Source organism: Opisthocomus hoazin, chromosome 6, assembly GCF_030867145.1.
Source record: "Opisthocomus hoazin isolate bOpiHoa1 chromosome 6, bOpiHoa1.hap1, whole genome shotgun sequence".
NCBI classification, from domain to species: domain Eukaryota; kingdom Metazoa; phylum Chordata; class Aves; order Opisthocomiformes; family Opisthocomidae; genus Opisthocomus; species Opisthocomus hoazin.
Window position 1 is genome coordinate 60,795,812 of NC_134419.1, and position 20,060 is coordinate 60,815,871.

The 20,060-nt window shown below is 43.3% G+C and overlaps 1 protein-coding gene across 4 annotated transcripts in view; it reads right to left on the bottom strand.

Annotated features, from left to right (window-relative positions):
• PANK1 (pantothenate kinase 1) overlaps positions 1-20,060 on the bottom strand; it is a 49,000-nt gene that overhangs the window by 16,810 nt on the left and 12,130 nt on the right. For 2 of the 4 annotated variants that reach the window (XM_075423409.1, XM_075423407.1), the window contains one exon: positions 3,883-4,235. In XM_075423409.1, coding sequence (XP_075279524.1) covers positions 3,883-4,218 — 336 coding nt within the window. In that variant the 5' untranslated portion in view covers positions 4,219-4,235. Of the gene's footprint in view, positions 1-3,882; positions 4,236-12,123; positions 12,234-12,528; positions 12,866-20,060 lie in introns of those variants that run through there. The other 2 variants (XM_075423406.1, XM_075423408.1) reach the window with 2 other exon arrangements.

The window sequence follows — 20,060 nt, forward strand, 5'->3', positions numbered from 1 at the left end:
TACTTTTACAGAAGTGATGTTACTTGAGCATTTACAGAACATGCGAGGTGACAGTACATAGTTGGGGAAAGGAAGGAGGATTATCAGAACTGGGTGACAGACTCATCCATCCCGTAACACCACTGTTACCTGAAAATAAAGTCAGCCAGCCAGAAAGACCAGTCATTCAGAAAGGTGGACAAGATCACAAACAAACACACACACCCCTACCCCCCCCCCCCCCCCCCCCCCAAAAAAAATACCCCAAGCTAGAAACAGTCCTTTCAGTGAATTAGTTACCGATGCTCTTCAACAAACATTAAGTAAAACCCTATGGTTAGTAAAATTATTTATGAGGTCTAGTTTAAAGCATAGAGTCAGTTTTCCTACTTCTAGAGGAAGCATTCAGATCTCAAAAATTAATCAAATCATTTGCCAGGCTACTGATCATTACTGCTGGCAATCACCAATGGTGAGGGAACTGGAGCATCTCTCCTATGAGGAAAGGCTGAGGGAGCTGGGCTTGTTCAGCCTGAAGAAGAGAAGGCTGAGAGGGGACCTAATATATGCTTATAAATATCTCAAGGGTGGGTGTCAGGAGGATGGGGCCAAACTCTTTTCAGTGGTGCCCAGCAACAGGACAAGGGGCAATGGGCACAAACTGAAGCATAGGAAGTTCTGTCTGAACATGAGGAAGAACTTCTTCCCTCTGAGGATGATGGAGCACTGGAACAGGCTGCCCAGGGAGGTTGTGGAGTCTCCTTCTCTGGAGATATTCAAGACCCTCCTGGACAAGGTCCTGTGCAGCCTGCTGTAGGTGACTCTGCTTCGGCAGGAGGGTTGGACTAGATGACCCACAGAGGTCCCTTCCAACCCCTACCATTCTGTGATTCTGTGACTTCTCCAGGTCTCCTCCTATTCAACACTGCAGATCATGAGAGAGAGTTCAGATAGCTAAACCTAGCTATCTTCGTAGATTTAGTTGCCTTTCTACGGCACGTAAGACAGACTTAAGGTAAACAGAAGATGCCTCCCAATTTTATTTTATTTTTTAATACACAAAAGCAACAGAGATGTCTAGATCAAACCTATTTAACTCATTTAGGGATTCAGAATTAGACACTGGAACAGGCAAGTAACAACAGGGTGTTTGCTTGTCTTATTTTAAGGAGAAAAAGCTGCTGTAATCTTAGAAGGATTCCTTCTTTAGGATTTGAATGCTGTTCTGCAGTATGTTGGATCTTTTGATCTTATGTCCTAAACCTATGCAATCCTGAAAGTCCCATAAGCATTTAGAAATATTATGAAAAACAAATAACTTCAAAGCATGTATGTAGGGAAATAAAGAGCCAGAACAAAAGCACATTACCTGTATCAGTTTCATGAGTTTCCTGATATTTAGCCAGATTTTTTTATTAAATTAACAATTCACAAACATACTTTAGTTTTTCCATATTGCCTCTAAGTAACAGAAACAGCAATGTTTAAAGCCTCCTCCATACAAGGCATTATACAATACTGAATCCTGCAACAGCAGGATATTAGACTTGGCACATGTTCTCTACTTCTACAGGTGCATTAGAGTGATCAAATATTTGAAACAGACATTTCACAGTTTCGAGAGAGCAGTCCTGAAGCTGTTGTCCAATGTCAATTTACAGTCAGCAGAACACACTGAGATAGCCAGCTGCTGTTACAATGGCTAATGAAGTGTGACAATTTAAGTGCCAGTACCCAGGACACTCAGCCCTTCGAGAGAGATTAAGCAAGCAAACCTTCATGTAACGGATAGTACTGTGCTTCTGTAACACTCCATGGATATCACAGTTTGAGCCAAAAAATACTTGCTATAAAGGAAGGTGTGGAACTCGATAGCTGTAAGAAGAGGTGTACAAAGCACTCACTGAGGTATGAGTGTACTTCACTGACTGCTCTATGCTACAAAACACCCCAGCCACCCTTTATAGTAGTTACTTACAAGTGTTGCAACACACAGAAAGTTAACTAACACTGCAGAGATATGGGATTTCACACCTAAGTCCACCAGTAACTTGCTATGTGACATCGTATTTCTGTAAAATAGCTAGCAAAACAGCCCCGACTTCAATGATGGCTTCCAGTGCTACATAGACTGTATTGCAACTGAGATGACAAAGACTGGTTCCTCACTGTAATTTGCATATATACGTCAGATAAAGCCAAAGCTATGGAGAGAAACACCTAGCTTTAATAGCCACCAGGTAACTAACTTCCAGTTCAATCCTACAGCTGTGGGAGCAAGGGACATGAACTTCCTTAAATAAACAACTCTAGCTGCTATTACACGATTCAGAAGAGACGAATTTGGGAAGACTGACCATTCCAAAAGGGTAGTCAGCCTCTTTAGAAAGTCTCATAGTGACCTCCCGTTGTCAGTAGAGAACATGACCTTAATAATCCCTGGGACACAGGAAGGACACTTCAAAACCTGAACTGAGGCCACATAGACTAGCACTAGAATTCACCTCCTCCTGTCGTGCAACATCCTTACACAATGTGAGACAAAACTGTAACTTTTGAGGACTCGATCATCAGTAGACCCTAACGTGTAAGGGACTTGCAATCAGCCTAAAGGACAAGAAATCTGGCACTAGTAGTGGACTACTATAGTGATTCATAAACTTGATAGTCCTTCATTAGACTAGCTTCCATGTCCAGCATTTACTGAAAATGACTGCACAACAGCAAAACAGCTGGAATTCATGTTGATCTCTTACAGCATTCTCTTTCCCCCTTAGGATCTTGGTCATCTGGTAGGTGAAGGGTATTAACAAAGAAAAAAACTCTTGCACTGCAGGAATGGATGCTTGGAGTTCAAAATGAAGCACACCCAGCCAAGGACTGCAGTCACCAGCAGTTGGTAAATCAGTATCATAGCTCCCTAGACTGAAGAAGGGACAGAAAAGCAACTGATGTAACCTGTCATATCCAGCAGCCATCCCTCACCCTTAAGATCAGGTGAAGTAAACCATTCACATTAATCTTAGTGACACTGCTCTGGTACAGGCAGACTAGTCATTCTTTTACAGAAAATAAATGGAGATATGTCCCAGTAGAGACACAAACAGGCAACTACCTCCCAGATGACTATTTCTCTCTTATGCAGTTTGCACAATGGCTCTCTATGCCTCTGCTGTCACAAACAATTTGTGCAGTGCACTCTAGTAGACTCATTCTGGAGCTAAGAGTATTGCTGAAGTTTATACAGCAGCATCCCAATACTTCAGATTTACATCAGCTTCTGGAGCTCCCTGTGAGGTTCTCTCTAAATTCTAGGCTATCTGGGATCTAGTCACCTTATGAACTGCCTTTCTTCACATGACGTACTGCCAGAATTGAAATCAAAAGCTAGCTGCCATGGTCATGTTTCCATGCACTGCTTCTCCCCTTGCTCCACACTTGATCTTCCAGACTCTTAAGTCTGCCGGTAGACTAATACAAGGGGAAGGGAACCTGAATCTAATCTCCAGCCTGTATGGTTTAATTTCTGGTTTTCTAGTAGATATCCAGTTTGCAAGATAAGTACCTAGTCTCAAGTTTGCAGGTTGTCATAACACACCCTTAGGTGATTATGAGGCACCAACACAGCTGTACTCCAAAAAAAAAAAAAACAAAACCAACATTTATTGAAGACATCCTGCACAGTAATACTTCAGTAGAATACCCAGCAAGTTGAATACCCTCTCCTGTCCCCTCCAAGTTCTCAATAATCCCACCAATTAACAGATGTGACTTGATTCTGTTAGTCTTAACAAGTTAGGATGAACAAAAATAAGTTATTTTCTCTGCAAGTTTTAACAGAAGGACTCCCGTCACGTCTTCCCAAAGTACTTCCCACTGAAGCCTTATGAACTGTTCACATACCGTTCTGAAGTCCTCCTCAAACTTGTAAGCTCCACCTCCTGTGGCACAGAGCGTAGTGTGCAAACTGGAGAAGTTCTTTTCACTACCCATTTGTATGAACCTGTGCATGGCACAGCTGGGAAAGCGGATGAAGTGCAGGTTTCCTTTGCGACCACACATAGTCAGATTTTTCAGTTCAAGATGGACATCGCGAATGCCAGTTTTACCATAGGCTGTATTGGAGGTCAAGTATTTCCTAATGCTTTTCAGGTTTTCCACCTCCTCCTGTTCCTCTTCTGCAGTAATGTCCTTAGGTTCAAAGTAGACCAGTTTAACCAACGTTCCGCCAATATCCATTCCGAACCATGGAAACGCTAAGGACAAGGGGGTTGGGGAGGAAGAAAGAAAAAAGTCACTATAAATATACAAGTTAGCCATATCACTTAAAACATTTGCTGAACAACAATTCAGTGCAGTCACAGTAGCAGCATCTGCTCCTGAAAGTTGCTGGTCACTTACTTGTCCAATTCACATGTATTAAACAGCCTTCTAAGTTAAAACTTCATAAAGCTTCGGTTAAGAATTAAAAAAAATAATCTCAAAACACTCTTCTCTGGAGAAGCAGGTTTTAACAAAATGCAAATGTTTTCCCAGGAAAACATTTCACTCTTCAGTCCGCACCTCTCGACAAAGCACATTTACTGCATTTCACCTAGTCTGACTCCTGCCACCAATTCTAAAATAGACTAAGGAAGTGAGGAGGAAGAAACAACCAAACAGGAGAACAAGATTTCCCAAGTCACATTCCCACTGCGTAACATCTACAATTGCCTTTCCAAGAGCTGCCGGAATTTCCACAGTCACAGGACGCTGTCTGAGGAGCAGCACTACATAACTCTCCCATTACGCTGGGAGCCTCCAGACTCCCAACCCACCATAACCAGCAGCTCTGTTGGAACTACACCACCTGCATACATTAGCAGAAACAGAGTGAGCTGTTTTAAGTTCAAAATTTACTACTGACAGTACTTTTCTTTGAGCATAGACTCCCTTTGCCAGTATGTGTGCTAGCCTATCATATAACTATACAAGAAATGCCACTATTTGCTTCTCAGCACATATATATTTGCCACAGCCGGCCCAGGTCTACCTAAGCCTTTGTTCTGCTAATAGCAAGATAAAAATCACTGTGAAGAACATGCAGGCTCAGGATACTAATGCATCCAGGTTGGTTTGCCTGCTTTGCTTATATAAACACACATACATTTTAAAGAGTAAGCCAGGTAACTTTATGAAGCAATAAGAAGTGAGAAGATAAAATCTACACACAGGTACTGCAGAAGGATACAACTGGTAATGTTTCTCAGAGAAATTAAAACTATTGAGCACGCTGGTAGCGTTTAAGATTCTTTTCTAAAATAGCAGTCACACAGTCACCTCTGCTTTTAGAGAAAAATCAGGAAGACTTGCTAGAAATGTGATTCTACTAACTAGGGCATCCAAACTTAGTGTTGATACAAACTCCAAACCACGGACACCATATGCATTACTGATATTTCTGCCAGTGAACCTAAACGCAAACAACTTTGGGCAAAGATTTTAATAAGCATAGGAGGTACTGATCACACTGTTCTTCCTCAGGTAATTACAGCTCAGTATTAAGTTACTCAACTCATGCTGAAAGGAGCTTAGAGTCTTTTACTTTTTACCACAAGGGTCTCAGCATCATTCTTGTCTGGCTGAATAATTCAAAAGTCTAAATTTCATAGTTGTTAATACACCACCCCACCCAGCAATCTTTCAATGTCAGATGTTTAAAATGGTTATTTTGCTCCATTGCTGTATGCCAAATTATTGAATCATCAGTCTCTCCCCTCTTTCCCTAAGGACAATGAAGGCATAATGCAAACTCCTATGAAATAGCTTGCTTACAGTTCAGTTTTTCTAAGAGCACCTACTGTTACATGTTGCAAAGTCCAATTTCTTTTTCTATGCCCTACAAGCTGCAAGACACAAAGACACAGAAATGAAGTCTAATTTGAGGTTTAGGAAGATACATCCTATGCAGATGCATGAAAGCTCCTTGAAGTGGGAAGAATTTGAAACAAGTGTTTTTAAAATAGGCTTTATTTTAAGGAGAATAACTATGTTACCATACACTGATCTATTTCCAACACTTCTGGAAGTACAAGGTAAATACTTCAGCAAAATTGGTCTCATCCACACTGTATAACATTACAATACAGTGGAGCTCAGGACGCCAATCCCATTTACACAAATCTTTATTTAAGCTACTGAGAACTTTAATTACCTGTCTCGCTGGAACAGCAAGTCTTCTCCTTGGATGTATCTTAACTATGCAAGCAGGAAGTTTCATTTTAATAGCTGCATGTTTGGACTGTGCCATACAAAACTAGCCTGTATCCACATGTAAACAACTTCCAATATCCTACATTAAGAGCGTAAAATCTGCTACAATCTATCTGCACCAACAGTTGCTTTAAAGCTGTACCAGAGATTTAGGCTTTAAGAGAGAGAATAAGCATTCCATCCTCCTATCAAACACAAACCCAGCTATAAAATTGTTAAGTACTAACAGCTGAGAGTTATTCATAAATGACTGCCAAGACTTTTACTTGTATATCTTAACATTTAGAGGAGTCATAAATAAATCATTCACACAGAATAAATACTGTAGAAAACAACTATGAAGCTATTTCCAGTCTGTAGAGTTCTTGGGATCAGTATACATAATGCTCACATTTAAAAAGCAAGCAGAAATGCCAAGAAATTTTTTTTTTTTTAGTTTATTCTATCTGTGAATCTAAGCTCCTTTCATTTTGTTGTGAGCCAAACAGAGCTCCAGAAAGAAAAGAACTTTGCTCCTAGAACAACAGCAGTTTTCTTCAGCACAAATAAAGAGCACAAGATCAGTCCACAACAACCGATACTTCAGTTACACAGAACAGCAGCTTAGTTTTCTCCACAACTGCTAACACCAGCTATCTGTTGGAATCACTTGCAACAAAGATGACAACTGATTGACCAATTAGGACAAAAAACAAGTCTCAAGGTTCCTTGACGTTCATGCAACTCCTGTACAACTGGAGCAACAGTAGAAACACTTCTCTGTTCCAGTGAAAATGTATTCATTGTATCTTTTGTTACTATCAATACATTCTGAAACAAAATGCACCACTGAAGTACCATCAGCTCTTGTCAGTACCTTTAGACAACCCACTTGAAGTGGTACCTATACACTTTCAGCTCCCTGACGCCACGGAATGCAGTGCTAATGGCAGCGTGCATGCAGACTGCAAGGTGCTCCTGGGTTTGGCTGCCCCCTGAATACAGGCAGTAAGACCATTCAGAGGCCACCAAAATTATCAGGACCCTCACTGTTACAAACAGGGGGCACGAAGAAAGGCAGGCATTTGTGTAGGTAGTCTCCACAAACCTGATATAAAATGGGGGGAAATTGTAGGGTTGGGTTTATTCTTTTGTTTGGGTTGTTTGGGGTTTTGTTCATTTGTTTTAAACTGGAAGTCCAGCACTTCACTGCTAACCCAAATACATGTCCAGTTTGAGTTATTAAAAACCAGGAAAGCAAGGAGAAGAAAATGAAATCAGTCACATGCACATCTTAGGCTGATAACAGTTATTCAAAATTGTGTGACTAACTGAAAAATGAAGACACTGGATGTGTTGCAGAAATGCTTTCAAAGTGTAAAAAATGCACTTTCTAATTAAAATTGTCTGACAAGGCTGTTATGAGCAGATTTCTTTCTTTGCAGCAAAGTCAGTATGCAATATACCTATTAGACCAAGGCAATCTAATATTGTGGAGAAAATAAAACTATTCCACTGTATTGCTACACTGCAGTAAGTCATAAAAAACACCACCACTATAAAATCTAGTTCTAGGTCCCATAGAACTGATACAGAAAGCGCCAAGATGAATTACGTATTCCTAAAAGCCTAGTATAAATCAAAATAGTCTGCTTATCTTCTTAAGAAAATTAATTCTCTAGGTTAAACTGCACCAACTACCTACTGGTTTGTTATCTTAAGATAAAAATTTCCATTACTCCAAAATTTAGCTGCAGAAGCATGTGACAATGCAAACAGAAGGTATCTACAGCATTGCATAATTAGGTAATCTGATGCACATCAACAGCTGTGCTATCTGGGGGAAAGGTTCACTCATGAAAATTCCATGATACATTTTACTTAGTTTCCACACAAACTTTGAAAAGTATGAACCTATAAGGCAGAATTGAACACATTTGACTTTTAAAAATCCTATGCTTAACATGCAACATAAGGAGGGTGTGTCAAAGGTAAATATGAAATCATAACATGGACAAGAGCTCAGGGGAAGCAAGAATGAAAGGGAACTCCCAGGTCACTAAGTAACATTTCCCCCCATCAAAGAGGGTAATCCTTTCCATATGTTTAAACCACCATCACATAAGGTTAGCTGAATCTTTTTACTCCTCAACTCTTACAAACAGACTGTGCCTAAATCCTGCTGGTTAGAACTTTCTTCTCTCTACCTGGACTGTAGATTCATCCATGACCAATTTGCAGCAGTTTCCTCTTTTGCCAAAACTGTTTCAGCTTATGCATGTCTCTTACAAGACCTGTATTTACTTGAACACAGCTACAGTATCTTATTTTTTTTATCATTAGTTTGAATGGTGGTATCAATACTCTGATATCTTGGTCATAAATATCTCAGATAAAGTATCTGAGGTTCAGCTGTTTTTCTTCCTGGACTCATATATGATGAAATCCTATCACTTCATTTACATTTTTCATTTGCATTTAATTTGCATTTCTTGATGCTTTGATGACCTAAGAACTTCCTGTTTTAACTGGGGCTGGAAGAGGGGAGAGCGAGCCAAAAATAAGAACAGGAAAAAAAAAAATCTAAACTAGAGTCACACATGGGATAGCATTCTCACAGCTTCTGGAAGTCACTTTCCATTAAAAAAAACCAACCAAAACAAACAAATGCACAACCCAAACAACTTCAAACCCAAAAGCACAGAGCTGTTTGTTAAACAGTTGTGACCAGTCACACATATGTAGTCATATTACCACTAACTGATTTCTGAAGACAGCACTGTGAGACTAGGTCATTATCTAGCCTGTATAGATTCATTACAAAATACTAAAAAAACAAAAGCCAAACTTACACAGCTACAAGAAGCAACGATTAGCTATCAAAAATCTTGTTCTTGGATCTGAGAGCCCCCAGCCTGATGGAAGCTATTTGCATAAGCTCCCTGTTGCTGTTGGCAATGTGTTATCTTGCTGGTAAGGCTGACACACAGTTTTAACTCACAGGATGCCGGACCACAACACACCAAATAGTTCAGTTTGTTATGACCAGTCCTATTCCTTAGGCAACCATTACTCCCACCTACATTAAAATCAGCTGGAGACTAACTTTAAGCAGTATGTCACCTGAAGCAATTCTTAAGATTAAAAGAGTGGGGCATATTCCAGTGCTTTGGACAAAATTTCAGTAACCAATAACGTTGTACTTACTCTGTCAACAATAGCAAGACCAAAACCATTTTCACTCCTGTATTCTTCACCAAAATACACTATATAATCACGACATTCCATATGTAACATCACCACAGGTGAAAAAGCCTAGGTTTTCCACAGTTTCCACCTCGCTTAAAGTAGTACTACATAATCATGCTGCAGCCAAGCATCACAGGCATAACAACCTAAATATTGGCCAAAAGCATTCTTTACCATGAAGCCACAACTGAAAGAGTTTAGAAATGACAACAAGTATGCATTATAACTGCTATAGTTAAATGGTCATGATACCTCAAAATACACATTCTTTGACCCCTAACAATTACTAGCTGACTTGGAGCGATATGCAAGATGCTGATTTGAATAGAAATCCCAAAGCTTTATCTTAAATTAAGAAAAGCTATAGAACTAAGACACCCAGCTGGCTTCTTCCCTATGTCTGATGCAGAATAATGCTGTGAAGCACCAGCCTAGTTAACTGGTTAACTGCTGAAATCTTTGTCCTTACTTGGCTACAGTGCTGTTTCACAGGGATCCATGAAGGCACTTTACTGCTCTTTCTTTCTTCTGTTCAAAGATCACATTTAAACTGAACGTGACACTTAAGCAGGCTTTTGAAATTTGCAGAACTCACACTGTTACAGTATTCTATTCTCTTCTGCAGCACTCCACAGCGCAAGGCATCGTAAGGGATACCTATCTGTATTCATTACACTGTGCTGTGATATAGCAAGATAATGTAAACCCTGGTCTCACAAAGGGTCTGCAATAATGATTCGAATCAGAAAACTGACATAAGCCTAACATCCCTGACAACTCATCTACTTCAAATCAGGAAAAAACAAAGCAACGACAAGCTTCTAAGCAGAAGGTAAACTAAAAAGAAGATAAGTTAGTCCTCAGATCCTCTCTTGCCACAGGCTAATCAGCAAAGCACATTGGTTTCACAGGGAATCTTCCCTTCTCAGAGGGAAAAAAGACTTGGGAATACTGTGGCAGAAAGCAAAAACAATCAAGAAAACATAATTTATTTATAAGGATTTAAAGGAATAATAACTGCAGAAAGGTAGGTTTCATTTGTTGAAATATTGGGAAATGCCAATTATCTCATTATCTTTTCCACCACGCAAAGCAAACCCCACAATCAATACTGAAATCTTACATGGCATGTGGCAACTGCACTTCATTTTGCAATGTGTCCTTAAGCACAGAACAAACATCTGCAAAGGCCAGGATTAAATACAAAAACCAGCAAAACGGGACTGTGTAGTATTCACTAGAGATGGATACAGTGGAAAGCTATGGAGTATTAGGAGAATCTGAGTATGGTTTAACAATTTTTTTAAGCTGGTGTCAATGTGCTATCATTATTTTCCTGCAAGACTAATACTAAATTGCAAATTTATTCTTGTGCAAAATTAACCATATAAATCAATAAGATCAGCAAGAATTCACGTCTTTCATTCAGCAAAGAAATTGCCTACAAAATAGTTCTACAAAGCACTCTGCTCGCCTGCCGTTTTCATTAAAGCCTCACTTCACTAACACCCCACAGCTGAAGACTCGGTTGTCACACTTCTTGGGCAACAGAGCCAGCCACCTACGTGCTTTACTGTGACAGGCTCTTTTTCCCTCAACATGGCAGGCAAACCCCAAATTCCCCATTCTTTCTTACTCCAGTGATTACATGAATTCCTAAAAGCCTTATTCCTTGCTTCAAAATAGTTTTCAATATTATGCAGAGTTTGATATGCAAGTGCTGACTCTTCTTAGTTACAGCAAATCCAAATGTATGTTAGTCCAAGTTCTGCAGTTTTCGTTCCTGAACGAAAAAGCGAAGCTGGACAAAGACTGCAAAACTAGTTTGTGACGCCAGTTTTGGTCACCAATAAGTTAAATTTGGTAGAAGACTGAACTAAGTACCTACAGGTACTGTAAGTACTACATGGTTTATCAAGACAGAGAACCCTCTACGGCTAAGTGGTGTGTGTAGCTCATCAGAAACATTTAAAAAGTCAGAGAAGGCACTGACTACTGAGCAGCCTTGTGAAAGCTGCAGCTCTTCAAGGTTCCTTCTGACTATTTTGTTCTGCTTACACAGAGAAGTTTTTAGTATTTATTTCAAAAGAAAGAAAGAAAAACAGTAGCTGAATGCACACTGCTTCCTACTGAGCAGAAACATCTTTCAGCTTCGGCAGCGGGCAGCTGTGATCCTGACTACCCCCCATTACTCTTTCCGAACACGCTGAACTTTTAACAAAGCAGCGAACGCTCCGTTGGCAGGGCTGGCAAAGCGAGAGCGTCAAGAAGCAGAGTACTCCTTCCCCTGGGCTGCTTTACTTGCAGCTCCACACCTTCACCTAACAGGTTAGCGACGATAAAGTAAGCAAAACACACTATTAACCCAGGAACCTTGTCCAATTAAATCCATTACAGATACGGATGTCTGAGACTCACAGCCTTAAAGCACGACCTGACACAGACAGTTTACCAGTGTCTCCCAACAACAGCCACTGCCGCCGCTCACAAGGAGCGCAATTACAAATTTACCGTGTTTGCGGCAATGCCCGTTCCCACCCGCCAGCCGGAGTCATTCGCACTCAGCTCCCAGGTCTACCCTTCTCTCGGTTCTAGCCGCGTCTGGGGAAGGGAACCAGCGGGTGCCGCGGCCGCAGCGCCGTCCCGGCGCCCCCCGCCACTTACAGCGCTGCTTGGGCACGATGAGCTTCATGGGTGCGGCCGACAGGACCCTGGGCGCCGCCCGACGCGGCCCTCGACGCGGCGCAGAGCTGGCGCCCGCCGCCCGCCCGCGTTTGTGCCGGGCCGCCGCTCCCCGCCCGCCGCCGCCCCATTGGCGCAGGGCGGGCCGGCCCACGCCGCAGCGGGGCCGTGCCCGGGCGCCGCCGCCGCATTGGCCGGCACCGGGGGCCGTCGCTCCGCCCGGCCCGCCGGCAGGGGAGGCGGGGCGGTGGGAACGCCCGGGGCGCGGGAGCCGGGCGGCGCTCTGCGGCGGAGGCGGCGCAGGACCCGCGGCCGCCTGACACCCGGCCGACATCGAGACGGCACCGCGCGGCGGGGGGGGGCCGGGCCGCCGCGCTCATCACTTACGTGGCCTGTGCCGCCGGCCCGAGTCCATCCTCCGGCGCAGCCTGCATTTCTTGGCCGGGGAGCCGTGGCTGAGCCCCGGCGGCTCCGGGCGGAGCAGCAGCGGGTGCGGCGCCTCCCCGCAGCTGCCGCTGCTCAGCGGCTGGCTCGCGGGGTGAAAGCCGTTCTGCAGCAGCCCGCCGAGCAGAGAGCAGGACGCGGCGGGCGGCGGCCCCGCCGGGGCGGCGGGCTGGGCGCGGAGCTGCTCCCCCATGGCGGCAGCCTCTCCCCTTTGTCTCCCGGCTCAGCTCCGGCCGGGCGCGGCGGAGCCTCCGCTCATGCCGGCGCCCGCAGCTCGGTGCGCTGGGGATGCGGCGCCCGGCCCCCCCGCCGGCGGCGGCACACGGCGCAGGCGTCCTGCCCGCAGCGCGCTGCAGAGGGGCGGCCGCTGCCCGCCCCCCGCCCGCTTAACGTGCGCGCGCCCGGCCGCCGCGCCCGGCACCTGCGCGGCCCCGGCGGGGTGGGGCGGGGGGTGCTTGGGGCGCGGCCCCGCTCGCTCGGGGCAGGCTGGCAGGCGGTGCCAGTGTGACTCGGCTCCCGTGACCGCGCCCGCCGGTGCGCCCCGGGCAGGCCTGGCCCCGGCGCCGTCTGGCTTCGGGGCGCCCACCCGCGCGCTCGTGCGGCCGGGGGGTGGCCGCCCCGGCCGGCGCGGTGCCCGGCACCAGGCACGCCCCGTGCCCCGCACGCCGTTATTTCTGCGTCAGCAGCAGCGTTCAAGCTTTCACCGACGCTGTCACGCGCTCCCCCAGCAGCTCGGGGGGACCGGCGTGACCTTGAGCGCGTCCGGCCTCGCGCTGGTTTTGTGTCTCAGCTTTCCCTGCGCAGCAATGGCCGGCATGTGCCTGCCCTCCACCCCCTCACCTCGAGACATCCACGCGCAAAAGCACATTTTCTGAATGAAACGTGTTCAATATCGAGTGGACATAAAACCAAACTGGGTGAACCGTGCGGTGGTGTCACGTGTATGCGTGAAAAGAAACACTAACTGAATATTGCTCCGCACGTGAAGGTCACTCCTTTACACAGTCTGCCAGTCACGGATGTCATGGATGATTGTCCTTAAAGTAAAACCAGGTCACGTAATGGCTCCTCCTTACACCTAAAATTAGTACAGGACACAGGCCCTCCACTGTAAAACACCTACAGAGAATGAAGAGCTATTCCGACTGCCTCCAGAAAGGGATACCGCACCAAGAAATTGCTTCATGAGCGGTAATGTGACATTCTCTCCACTTCTAGGACCAGAACATTAAGGTTAGCTAACCGGGAGCAAGCCACAGAAAAACAAGTGCATGAAGCTGGGGAGTGAAGAAAGAGTGTTTAAGAACACAGATTAAGTAACATTTTCTTCCTAAAACCAGTAACCAATGTTCGGAAGTTGATTAAAACACTCCAAATTTTCCTCCCATCCTAACGCACAACCAGCTGCTCTAAGTGCCAGCCCCAAAGCGACTGCCCAGAAGAGGGCAGGAAGGCAGGCGGGCTGTGTGAACTTACTGCGAGAAGGAGCTGCAGGGCTCCCAAGGCTGTGAGACTCTTTGAGCACTCCCGAACTAACTGCATTACACTTAAACCAAAAACCAGAACCTGGGCTGGCAGGGACCTTCACAGCACTTGTGGGCAGTTCTAGGCAGCTGGCTGGTTTCGCTTTATGAGCTTTCCCTGTTAACTCAGACCTCTCAGGGCACGAGGAATCTTTGCTGCTACTGTCCCTTTCTCCGCCCCTGATGCAGAAACTGACTGCACACACAACCAGCCCAACACAGAATCGGGGATTGTTCTTGCAAACCTGTTTTCCTCTGGAATTGCAGCGTAACAGGGAGCAGACACACGGGCAGTTACCATACCTCAGCTGAAGGGTGGCAACATTTACTTCAACGAAAGCACGGCCACCTCTAACTGCACACTTACATTTCCTTGTGGTAGGACAGCAGTCCATCCACTGACTCTGCAAGGGAATACAGTACGTGTTTCAAGTACTGTAACCAATTTTAGGCACTAAACTTCTGGAACAACTAACAAAGGATTAAATGAAAACATCAAGTTTTAGTCTAGGAAGTGAAAGATTTGAAGATTTGAAGAGATTAAATTCTGGAACAGGTAAAGGAAGTACATCACAATAGCTGAGAAACAAGAAAGAATTCATAAGCAGTAACTGCAGTACAGGAAATTCACTTTAGACTTCAGGTAGCCATTTCCTAGAATGAAGTTGGATAAGCATCAGACTGCACAGGAAGACTCAGCTGTCCATTGCTGCAAGTTTTTAGGCAAAGTTAAATATCTGTGAGGAACAGTCCAGGTAGAGCTGATCCTGACTTCAAGCAAGGAGAAGGCATGGCCTAGCTACCCTTCTGAAGTTCTTCCCAATCCTTTATTTCTAAATATTTCCCTAATATTTTGCTGTAAATATTGCACAATTACGCCCAGGGTAGAGGTGGACTAGACTGTGCTGAATAGAAGAAGTAGGTCAGGAAAATCCTGTTAGGATATGACCCAAATCACTGATAAGTTCAGGGGCAGTGTAGACCAGTGGCATTTAACAACAACAAATGTCACCTCAAATAATGCCGGAGAAAATATAAAAATGGAGAAATGTTAAAGACTGTCCAAATCAATTAAGAGGTTTTAGGTACAGGGACAGATTCGCTTCTAAGTGTGCAAGCTTCCCCGATCTTGCGAGCTCTCCAGCAGGAACGGATGAAAACACTTTCCAAACTTTTTGTGTTGTTGTGGAAAGATTGAGTTTCAAACCAATGTGCTGCTTTATCAAAACAATTTCAGACTCTCGTACTGATGAATGTCACATGAACTGATTTCTCCACTGCAATATACCACCTTTTTCATATTATTTTTGTTTACACTTGTTTAATTTTGAATGAGCTTTTGGAAAGGTTTTACATACCCCCTTCAGTTTTGATTTCAGAATCCTTCAGCTCTTCCGCAATGTAAACTAAGACAAAGGAAATAAAGTTAGAGTACGTTTAATGTATTATGTGATCATCTGTAAGGGTAAAAATCTTCTCTGGAGATATTCAAGACCCGCCTGGACAAGGTCCTGTGCAGCCTGCTGTAGGTGACCCTGCTTCGGCAGGGGGGTTGGACTAGATGACCCACAGAGGTCCCTTCCAACCCCTACTATTCTGTGATTCTGTGAAAACAAAAGAATCTCATGTCTTCAGGTGTATATAGCATTGCTTATTTTTGTGTACAAGCAAACTACAGTGCAATCGATTTGGCATTCAGGGGAAAAAGACCCGATCCTTTTGCATTACTGAAGTTGAAACTGGGAGCAGATGAACTTTTCATCCCATTCTGCATCAGCTGTGAGCCACAGGTAGAACCATATCTCATGAACTCATTGCCTGATATAGACAGCTTGTGCTCTTCTAACATTCTGCACAGGGGCTAAATTGGTGATGTGAAGGTCTCACATTATACTCAGTATTTGGAAATCTGGAGAGTCTTAGAAAACACAATCCAGAATAAATATGACAGAAGTCACCTCCTCAAAACAGGACAAAAAGTAGAAATAAACTGTCTTGCTACTCTCCCAGTTGAGCAGCTGGCTCAAGACATGCTGTCTGCTGTTTTTTCATCCATACTATTGATCAGACAATGCATCGCAGCACAATGGGCTGAAAGCAGGTATTATTTTTAAGAGGTGCTGCACCCTCTTGCCCTCATACCACATATATACATTCAGTATGTTATCGCCTACTCTATATCCCTTTACACCAATCTGTATATTTTATATACATTTAAGTTGTTGTAAATCAAGAACTAGGTGGAACATACAAGATATGCCAGTGAAGTCATGGCATGTATTACAGGTTTAGTTTCTAACACTTTGTTGCAACCAAAGTGAAGCTTTCCTCCTCCCTCTGTCCTAACCTGCTAAACAAACCCTGTGAGCTAGCTCAGCTTGCAGTCTAACTTGCAAATCACCAATCCAGACAGAGGTGCAATATTGACGAACAAAGTCAAGGATGCTTCTTTCAATATTAACGTTTACTTAGTATTTCTGTCTTCCTTTCTAAACAGGAGGAAGTGGAAACTACTTGTTTATTTTTAACTATTTTCCCACGTATTTCACTGTAAACCAGCAATCTGGTGGGAAAATGACTACAAACACATCGTATGCTAAAGAATCCAGGACACAAATGGACTCGGAACAGTGAACAAGTCTGCTATACTGATTCACTGCATATTACAGATTTGCTCTGCAAACACTTCATGGATGACTCCACACCCGCCTGCACTTCAGACACCCAGCTTTCTGTCACCTCTATTTGTTAATAAACATGAGAGAGCCAGGCTGCAATTCTCTATGAGTCGGCTTCAGCAAACTAACAATTGCCTTGTGGTTAAGATACTCTGTCACAGGATCAAAAGTGCTGTGCTCAAGCCCTTACAGTTTCAAAACCAATGGAACTAAAAAAAAACCACAAACCAAACAAAAACACCCTTTCAGGTATGTTATCACCAGGCATCCTGGCCTGAAATTTTTAGGAACCTACGAGGATTAGCTCCTCCTCCCTCATTCTGTGGGGCTCCCATATCCACGGTCTGAAGCTAAGCTAAAATAAGCACCCAACAGGTGCAGTCCCCATGTAAATCCATTACCCAAGAACCAAAAAAACCTTACAGCGCACACCAGTGGTGTTACTCTAAGTCAAAGCCAGCCAGCTACAAAGCTTTGGTCATATTTTGGAGAGAAGTGGTAATGAGGAGCATGTACACATCTTCTCAATTTACACAAATTATTATGCAATGCAAAGAGTGTAATGAAGCAGACTTCTGGCATAGCTGCCTGCAGATTTATGTTCAAGGGGTTGCTGGCACTCTGCCATTCCTGTTTATATTTCCATTCATGTTACTTCTGTGTTCATCCTGTCTCTGTATCACAGGACAGTCATGCTAGTTCTTATCCATTTTTCCCCCTTTGAAAATAAAGCAGTACAGCTTAACAAATTAACATAGAAATATTAAGAGCATTCCTTGCGAAAAAAATCAGATGCTTTTCATTTGTTTTAGGTATATTCACAGATCACACATATCAAAAGGAAAGTGCCAAGTCTAGGAGTCCAGTATTTCTTCCAAATTTCTTTTTAGAACTGGGAAAAAACTACACTTTTTTTGGCGTATGCAGGGCCTTCAGTAGACACATGTTTAAAATATATTTAAAGGTTCTTTTTTCCCTTACTTTAAATTGCAGAGCTAGAAGAGCAACAGTCAAATGCAACTATGTAACGACAAATGACAGATGTGTAAATCAAACAGGACAGAACAGCTCTAAAACTGTGAAGAATTATTATCTGGAAAATGCAATGACAGTATTTTAAAAAGGACCCAAAGGGCTCTAGTATTATCAGTGTGATCACAGGAAAGCTAAGCTTTACTTGCGCTAGCTAGCATCAGAATTCTGCTTTCCCCAAACACTAATGCATCTGATAGGGGAAACTGACCTCAGATGACGAAGTGAAGGGCCTAAATTTAGTCATATGCCTAAATCTTTGCCAGATTGAGGCCAAGAAAGATTATATTGAAACCATAAGTTCCTTCCTTCCCCACCCACCTGCTGATGCAGGCTCCCTTCAATTATGCCTTCTGTGACACCTAAAGAAAACTGGATGGTTTAATGAAGAAAAGCCATGTTCCCCCGCACAGAGCTGAAGCTCATCTCCCTTTCACTTTCATCAAAGGAGAGATGGAGAAAGGCACTCTAAGCAGGAACTTTGCTTTGCTGGTCTGAATCGCCCTCAGAAGGAATGTTCTTTCTCTTCATCGCTGACAAATAGGGCACAGATAGATCTCCTGGCTCAAGCGCCAAGCTGTGCGTCCAGGCAAGGCAGTATGAATGCTACCTGGAAAAAGTTGTCCAGACTAGAACACGACTAACATATCTAACAACAAAAGCCAAGACTAGGGAATAACAGTCAGAAGAGTACGTATGTATAGCCTGGTCTTAGCAGCACGCCCATCCCGTGGCCAGACTTTGCAGTGGCCCAGGTGGTTTCTACAATTACCCTCTGGCAGTTCTGAGATGAGGTTAGAGATTGTGGTTGCCATCCTTCATCCCAACTCAAAAAAGCATGCAGCAGTCACAAAACAGTAAGAACCGTTTCCTTCTAAAGCCTTCCCTGCCAATATGTCTGTTTCTCTGTGTCCAGCTAGGCAATTATAACTTAATTTGCAGTTGCATTTATTCTCCACAACTTTAACTGATCCCTGGCAGAGCTGTTGGTGCCCTTCTTTTATATAAAACAAAAACTTTCAGTGTCTTAGTTCAGATATTTCAAATAAAACTCCCCAAATTAGTAAACATTTAAAATACAGTACTTGATTATTGCTTAGGAGTACAAGCCAGTGAAGATAAAGTAGATGAATCATCTTTTTTTCCATGCCATAGTTTCTACTCTGCAGAGAGTTTGTAAAAAAGAAGCCAGGTAATGCATTCAAACTATTAGGTATGTAAAAAAGCTAAAAATCTCATTTCAAATACACTCTCCTTTGCTCCCATCCACTCTATCTTGTACCTAAGTATTTGGCTCAGTGTATTGCTGCTTATCTTTAACTATCAAGCTTAAATATACAAAATGTAATTGGAAAACATGCAAGTTCACAACCCACTGATTGAGAAACACTTCATTGTAAAAAAATGATTGCAACAAGTGACAGAGGATTTGGTAGAGAAAACAATGGCCTTTGCTCCTGACTGCTACCCCATAGACAATGACCCTCATGTATGTATAGATACTGATTTTACTTGGCTGAATGTCTTCATTTTCTTTTCAACTCAGCATTTCTCTACGGTCTTTCATAATGCCATCAGGAGGGAAGTGACAGTTTCAAAACAAGCACTTTGAAAGACAACAACAGAATGGCTGACAGTTATAAAAGACTCTTTTCCTCATTCAGCGCTGCCACATCTGAAGAGAAGAAACTGGTTCTCCTATCAATACCCAGCTGCACAGAGATTATTCACTTGCATTGGTCTGTATTCCCAGAGTTTAAATGCTGAGATGAAATTCCCATGGATATTAATGATTATGAATCAGGCAAAAACAGGGAACCAGACTTTCTATGCCTGCATGTGGAGGAGAAAAAAAAGGGCATCTTTCTAAACTATTCTAGCTAGATTTACATACTTCCAATCCCAACAAAACTGGTTTACTCCCCTAAACCAGGAGAGAACACACAGTGTCCCTCAGAGCGTAGAAAGGACACAGAGCTTTTATTTTCCTTCTTCCAAACTAATCCACAGATGGGAATCAGTGTAAAACAGAAACACACCACACCTTTGGTATTTCTCCTCAAGTACCTCCAGCAGCAGGGAAGTGTATGTCTGAACGAGCATTTAAGCATAGAGTTAAATCCAAACACCACAACTAATCTGGAGTTAAAACTTCAGTACTTGAACAATATGACTTTGCTTTCTGATAGATAAACCAAAGATTTGTTTAGGTTTTTGATGCTGAAATAAACATTTAATATGT